We start from the raw sequence: 8214 nt of genomic DNA on the forward strand, positions 1-8214 counted from the left end.
AAAAAAAAAACATACCGTCGAATTGAATACCTCCTTCTTTTGGGAAGTCGGTCAAAAATAAGCGCGGCTACCCGCACTAACCCGGAGCGCGAAATTTAAATTATGTTCGCCACCGAATGTGGCGAACCCGTACGAACTGTACCGAACATCCATATATTTTTTTATTTTATACATTATATATTTATGTAATAGTCACCCCCTATTAGGGTAGGCTCCGAGCCCCTCGATGGGGACGTATAGTGACCTGATGATGATGATGATGATGCTGATATTTATATGATTTAAATAAAAAAAATATTACATAATAAATTCTATAAAAATTATTGTTTTAATTTTGTGTTCGAGGATGAATAAATTAGATAAATCTACTTTTCTGTTAATTGTGATGTAAACTGAATGAACAAAAACAATTTTGTTCAATTTTATGTAATTCTTAAATTTCCTTTTAATTTAATACTATGAACGATTAATCACAATAAAACAAATAAGTTAAATATTTCTTTTTAAAAGGTAATTATGGGAGGTGGAAGAAGGCATTTCTTGTCAAGAATTACAACGGACCCAGAGTATCCAGACAAAGAGGGAAAAAGACTCGATGGACGTAACCTTGCTGAGGATTGGGTCAGAGACAAAAAGAAGAGACAACAACGTGCCCAGTACATTTATTCGCGGGACCAGCTCGCCAAGGTCGATCCACGAACTACTGATTATTTATTAGGTATCAAACTTTAGTTGTTATTGACACATAACGTCAGATCAAATTCGAAGTCCGGTCTCCAATTATGCTTTTTACGATTTCAATTATTTTGTAAATATTGTTATATTATGTGAAGTGTAATGTAATGTATGTAAATGTATAAAAGCAAATGTGATTCAGACAACATTTTCCATTTTTTAGTCTAGGCGTACCAAATTGTTGCTTATTTTTTTTTTCTAAAATTAAAGAAGAAGGAGCGAAATAAACGAATTTTTTACAATCTCATATCTCCTATTTCGTTCAATTATGCATTCATTTTATTATTTATTATAACATAAACATGCCATACATTTTTCCCAATTCAGTTCGTCAGCATTACGTTGTGCTTCTAGTATTTCCATAGTGAGTGGACTACAAGTGGTAGCTTTTATTCCATGTCCACTTCATAGTGTAATAATGTAAATGTTTCATTAATGTCAAATGGGCGTCAAAACAAAACTGTTTTTGCTCACACAGTATACTTGTAATATATCTTTTCCATGGGCATTTGCAAATCAGCTACCATTCTTATGGTCTTATTCGAATGAGCTTATATATGTGTTTTAAATTTTTTGATTCTCTAAAGAGGTAAGGCAGGATTTAGCTGCCCACCCTTCATACCACCTGACGATGATCTTGTCAACAAACGTATAAATGTCTAACTAGACAACGTAAAATAAAGAATAATGTTGCTATTTTTCTTATTAGACGCTTTTTCTTTGTACAACTATGCCGATTTATTTTACTATAATCTAATGTAATAAAATTGAACAATTACAATTTCACAACATATTTTTCTTATAGGTTTATTCGAGTACAGTCATATGGATTTTAACGTTGATCGCGATAAGAAAGACGAGACGAATAATAACAAAGATAGCGATCCTTCGCTGGCTGATATGACTAGAATGGCATTGTCAATACTATTGAAGAATGACAAAGGATTTTTCTTGTTTATTGAAGGTAGACAAAATAAATCTTATACATAAAACAAGAATGTTACTTGTAATCCTGTATTAAAATCAATATTGTCTTTTAGGAGGAAGAATCGATCACGGTCATCATAATAATAATCCACATAGAGCTCTCGATGAAACGTTGGAAATGGAAACTGCGCTTCTAGCTGCTTTGGAACGAGTTAATCCTGCGGAGACGTTAATCGTAGTCACAGCAGATCACGGACAAGTAATGACATTTGGCGGTTATGCCACACCCAGAGGTCATCCAATTCTAGGTATAATATTAAATAAAATAAACGGAATTTGGTTAAAAATGTTAATCGTTAAATAAGAACTTTTGTGCATAAAATTTAGTTGTTATTTTAGATGGTGATAAATATGTATCAGATATTGATGATTTGGGGTATACAACAATACTTTATGGAACTGGCCCTGGACATTCTGAACCGAGGACATTGCCTAGTAACGGCACTAAGTATATACCGAAGCATGATGTGATCCACAGCTCCGCTGCGCCTAAGATGTGGTCCACACATGGCGGAGAGGACGTACCAGTTTATGCTTTCGGTAAGAAGTATCATAGCTTGCATACTTGACAATAACAAACATGGTTGAAATTATGGAAGGTTTGAATACTAATACAGACTGTGAAGACTTCTTTTTTATAAGACTTGGTAAGATGTAGTGGGCTTGTCTGTCTATTTAATTGTCACAATCTGTAACCTAAATGATTTGAACTGTTTTGAATTGTTAGCTTTCATTCCATTCGTATTCTTGTCCTGCAGGTTAAATACAAATTACTTAGTATCCCCAAATAATTAGTTGCTTAACATGTAAATTACATTATTTAAGGACCTATGGCAACAGTGCTATTTACGGGAGTGGTGGAGCAAAGCTACATACCACATGCGATTGCTTACGCAGCTTGTCTAGCTCATCAGGCCCATCGGTGTACTAGCAATAATACAACCGAAAAAAAGGTAGGCTTTGTTATGATAATGTACATTTGTAAATATTATTAGTTTAAAGGTTTTTCAGATTTTAGACTAAAACGTTTCAATATGAATAAATCCAGCGAAATGTTTTTGGATAAAAATTTCAGATGTGATCATTAATAACAAACTATAGCCAAGTGGTGTATGGCGGCAGATCCGCTTTGATTAACGATTTAATTCAAGATATATCTACACTCCACTGTGCTAGCAATAAAATGACGACACGAATCGATGACCTCTCGTAGTTCGTTTAAAGTATTGATAGATTTTGAAATAAACACGGTGAAATGTTATTTTGTGTTCTTTTCTTCAATTACATTTCGTATGATTATCATTAAATATTGCCTTGAAAATATATGTATACCAGCTGCAAAATTTGAGTTTTGATATTAGTAAAAATTAATTTCTTCATAATTAATACTAATTATGTAATGGCACTACTACTCGTATTTATGTAATAAAATCGACAGTCAAGTGGCCATGTGTTACTTTCGTAAATAAACTAGTTTGAAAGGGTTCAGTTAACGACTTAACTTTCGCTACATCTTATGATTAGGGTAAACTTATCAAACTTTACAACATTATGTAATTAAAATATCGTATTCCATTATAGGTAACTCAGAATTGCATCCAACCCGAGGTTACACAGACAGCAGTTGCAGACGAAAAGAAAAGCGATGAATCAAGAAAAAATAAAATAATCATCGCTTCAAGTGTTAGGTCGGATGAACGAATTCATTCTTTAGCTCAAGTTTTCAAACCTTTGGTGATTTTAATATATTACGTTAACTTTTTATCATTACATTTAGTGATAAATTACTTAAGCGCAGGTTAATACGCTTCTTTTGTGCATTACCGTGGGCTCCCACTGCCGGAATACCTGTATGAGAAGTTTGTTATCTCCAAGTTTTCAAAGAGAATTTTAGGATTGGCATGTTCTGTACAGGCAAAATCACGGTTTAATGTTGTGTAAATGTTTGTCCATCATAAGTGTAAAATAAATGTATTAGATAAATTAAATTAATTAAAATGAACTTAATTGGTTTTATTTCTATGTGAATTGGGAGAGAAAACATTTTTCGATTTAGCAGATATTCATAAAGTAATTACATATTACAGTCTCAAAAAAAATATTTTCATTTTAATATATTTTTAGACTAGTTGTTGCTCGCGACTTTGCCCGCGTGGAATAACAAATGTAACCCATTACGTTCGCCCTTTTTTCAACCTATTACCAAAAGTATTAACTTAGTAGTAATCTACGAAATAACAGAAATCTACCGATGCAAGATTCCAAATTTCTAAGCCCGGTAGCTTGTAAGCTGATTTTTCGGTTACCCTTATTGTTTGTGTTTGCGATATCTTCTAAACTATTAGTCCAATTTGAATACTGTAAAGGACAATTTTATTCTTCATTAAATTCTCCTGATAACAAACGCATTTACTTGGATAAGGATTAATATTGAAACCAATAAAAGAACGCTGCAAATAACGTAAGGTTTTTAATTCATTTTGTTAACAAAAAAGTGGTTATTGTAAGAAAACCGTTAAAGATAGATATATGCTATCGCGGACTTTTCTATAGAACTTTTTGAGATCTACAATTCTTTCATACGTCATTTTTATATACCTCTAACGGTTTAGGCAGCGTATGTCGAGAAAAGTTTAAGTTTAGTGAATTTTTAACGTCGGTGTCCAGAAACACGTTGTTTATTAATAGTTCCTAAACATTCGTAATAATAAAATATACCCTATGTTACTCACAGATTAATTACCTTTCTGATGGCGAAAGAATTTTTAAAATCGGCCCAGTGGTTTTTGAGTTATTTCAATACATACAAAAATACAAAAATACAAAGTTTTCCTTTTTATAATATTAGTATAGAGTACAGATATAAATTTAATGGTGTCTTGTCTTATATTACATGTCTTATATGTTTTTCTGGTTATTTTACTAACTAGTAGAAACGTTTAAAAAAGAAATAAACACATAGGATTTGCATCTTCTCCTTGTTTACTTACTATAGATTTTGCTCGCGACTCTGACCGCGTGAAATTTAAAAATATAGCCTGTGTTACTAATAAATTATAATTATAATAATAATATTAATATAGATATCAAACTTAACTTTACAGATTTACTCCGCTAGGAATATTCCGTCTTATTAGACGCCCGATTATCACAAATCATATCTTCGTGATGACTGTTAAAATACAGATTAGTTATACTTTTTATTGGTACCGGTTGTGAAAAATTAAATATTTTATATTTTTAGCTTGTCTCTCGTACAAATAGTCAAGTGAGCTCTAATAAATTCATTTACCTTAAAAACACGAGCCACATTTAACGATATTTTTTGAAAATCGTAACAACAAAATAAATTTAAATAGTAATGTAAGAGAGAAAATTTAAAGCGTATAGTTGTTTGTAGGTACTAAAATCAGTATGGTAAATGCGTTCCGCTTAATTGCATTTAGTGACGTTAATCGGTTCACCCGCATGTTAAATATTCTTGTTTAAATAAAGTTGTAAAGTTGACCATTTAACAATACACACCTATATTTTTTTACTTGCTTTACGTTACAATCAATCAAAGTAACATTTCCGACGGAAGTCATCGTTTTTTTTTTACAAAAAGATTTATGAACTGCACCTGCAAGTTCTCTCTCTCCCACTTTCTATTGGCTCAAAATTCATATTACCAAACCAAACAATAGCATTTATCTTACTAATATTATAAATGCGAAAGTTTAGATGGATGGATGTTTGTTAGTGTTTGTATCCTAAACGGCTGAACAGAATTGATGAAATTTGGCATAGACGTAGTAGATAGTTTGAAAGAACACATAGGCTACTCACTTTCGTTTTTTTTTTAATTGTACGCGTACAGAGTCGCTAGCGAAAGCTAGTTTCCAAACCACAAACACTATATAGTAAATATGAATAAAAAGTTTATACAATTTCGATTGACTTTTTAATAAAATACTTGAGTTGTGTTTACATTATCCAACGTTCTTACGGTGAAGATTTAACCTGCACATGTCGACGCCGAAATTTACAGTGTGTGAAGTCAACCAACCCGCAATGGATTAGGATGTGCGAAGGCGTAGTCACCGGTGGAGCATATTGAGGATAGAAGTATAACAAAAATAGAATAATTACGTTATACTCGGCAACAACAGTGACTTTGTTTTTTCATTTATTTATTTTCTGTTTTTCTTGTTAGGTAGTACTTGATTAGATGTTATCTTTCCGCTGTTTTCTAATCTAAAACATAATGGTACTTTTGTTTATTTAAAAAAAAATATACGACGTTCACAAAATATATGCTTCTGTACCACATGAGTAGAAGTAAAACGTACACTCTTATCTACTCTGAGAGTCTGAGCTGCGAAACTTTCGTAAAAAATAAAACATTTTGTATCACATATGGACTAAGTAGAGAAGACATCATTAGCGTCGCATTGCTGTATTGTAACGTATGTATTGTTTTAACAAAACTCCGAATTTACTACGTAAATTTAAAAGATGACAAATGACATAATTTCCAGATTACAGCAAGAATTTGTATGCATACATTCTGCATATTTACAGTGGGTGGATATTTTTTTGTCACATCTTGAGAAAGTATTCGATAAACAGTAAACAGTATTTCTACTTAAAAGCAACATTCCTTTATTTTTAAAGTAAACCTTTTAGTTTCATCTTTCAGGGATTTTTGAATAGATTAGATTAATGAAACGGCAAGCAATTGTTATCTCATTCGCAATAATCCGTCCAAATGGAATCCATAACTGTGATTTTCCAGTACCTGTACACTGATTCAAAATTATATCTTTATCTCCATTTATTCAATAAGCATTTTTAAACGCATTTTTCTTTCTGTTTATTACTGACTAAAATAAAGGTATCCGCATTGAGCGGCTCGGAGCCTCACCCAATTTAGGGGTGCCTAAGCCCTAATGATCGCCGAGCTTCGAAAGAAGACGGCACTTTAAGAAAAAGAAGCCACAGTCAAGCACCCGTGCGTTCCACTGGGATACCGGGACCGATACCGGGACCCTCAAATCGCACCTGAGGGCGGCCACCGAGGGGGTTTTTAGCGAGTAGAAATCTCACATGATCCTGTCTATTTTATAAAAATTAAGATTTCTCCCCCGAAAATTAAAAAATGTCACATTGCTTTCAGTACACGTAATAACTTTTGGAATTTTTGGCCTATATAAAACGGTTACATGACCTAAGTTAAAATGTACTTATTTTACATTATAAGGTGGAAAACGAGCAAGCGGCCACCTGAAGCCGCCAAAATGGCGAAGCGACCGCTGCTCATAGACATCGGCAATTGCAGATTCTTAACTTGATCGACGGAGGAGGTGAACATAAAGAGGATACTTCCCCTTCCTATGCATCTCTTCTACCATCAAAACCACTTTTCCTTCTCATCCTTTTCCTCTTAAGAAAAGGGTGGAAAGGGATTACCATTAGACCTCCGACACCACACTCATCAGACTGTACGCGGAATTGCTTCCACTTCACGCCTGTCTTCTGTGTGGTCGTGGTATTTTACCACGCGAGCCGGCCAATTCGTATGAAGATGTTAGAGTGGACTCTATTACTGTTAAGAAACAAATTTGAAACACTGTACGAGATTTTATGGTAAGGTTCCTTAGTTATGTTCTGTTTACTGTTTTCTGCACTTACTGTACCACATACATAGAGGTAGTTAGATAGCGATCGTATACACACGAACCGATTTGGCTGGAGACGTGACTTACTGGCACAGAATACTAAAGCGGCGTAGAGGGTCAGAGGCTGCTTGCTTTCGTGTTCGATACACGATGTTTCGATTTTTGTAGAATAAGATTTTTTTTGTAATAAAACAACAAACGAGCAAGAGAATACCTAAATTCAACGAAAAGCCGCTACCATACATCTGCAGTTGCAAATACGTTAATTGTCGGAGGAGGGGACGCACAGAAAGGGATTACTTCCGTGTCCTACGCGACCCTTCGTTAATTCGCACGCGATGTTATTGGTGAGATTATTGTTATAACACGGTTATAGGTTAGGCGCACACTAAATACCCACAATTGGATACTTGTAAAAAGCCCCAAGTAAAATTATTTGAGAAGAAAAATAAATTATATTTGCGATTGATTAGAAGCATGGCTGGAGGTTTGTAGTGTCTTTAAAACAACTTGACGAATCTTATTAAATTTAGCACAGACGAGTACTAGCATACTTTGTAAAAACATTTAGGATATTCACTGAGTTTTCTATTAACTACGCGGAGATGAAGTCGAAGCTAGTAGCAACTAGTAACTTTTACGTACGTGTTTTTTTTCTTTTTTATAACATAAGGTGGCAAACGAGCAAGCGGACACTAGAATCCGCCAAAATGGTGAAGCGACCGCTGCCCATAGACATCCACAATGGGGATGTTTCCTAATGTTACAAATCCAAATAAAGTTATGTTTAATATTTTAAAGACAGCATTTTATAACCTATAATAACATTTAG

At 33.7% G+C, this 8214-nt stretch overlaps 1 protein-coding gene across 1 annotated transcript in view; it reads left to right on the forward strand.

Annotated features, from left to right (window-relative positions):
- The window catches only part of LOC106099377 (alkaline phosphatase-like), a 31349-nt gene extending 27625 nt beyond the window's left edge, over positions 1–3724 (forward strand). The window contains exons 7-12 of the mRNA XM_013277909.1: positions 511–718; positions 1541–1699; positions 1776–1970; positions 2062–2262; positions 2548–2675; positions 3304–3724. Of these exons, the coding sequence (XP_013133363.1) occupies positions 511–718; positions 1541–1699; positions 1776–1970; positions 2062–2262; positions 2548–2675; positions 3304–3525 (1113 nt within the window). The 3' untranslated portion in view covers positions 3526–3724. The remainder of the gene's footprint in view (positions 1–510; positions 719–1540; positions 1700–1775; positions 1971–2061; positions 2263–2547; positions 2676–3303) is intronic.
- Positions 3725–8214: the final 4490 nt, after the last annotated feature.

This window comes from Papilio polytes, unplaced genomic scaffold (genome assembly GCF_000836215.1).
Source record: "Papilio polytes unplaced genomic scaffold, Ppol_1.0 DF824135.1, whole genome shotgun sequence".
NCBI classification, from domain to species: domain Eukaryota; kingdom Metazoa; phylum Arthropoda; class Insecta; order Lepidoptera; family Papilionidae; genus Papilio; species Papilio polytes.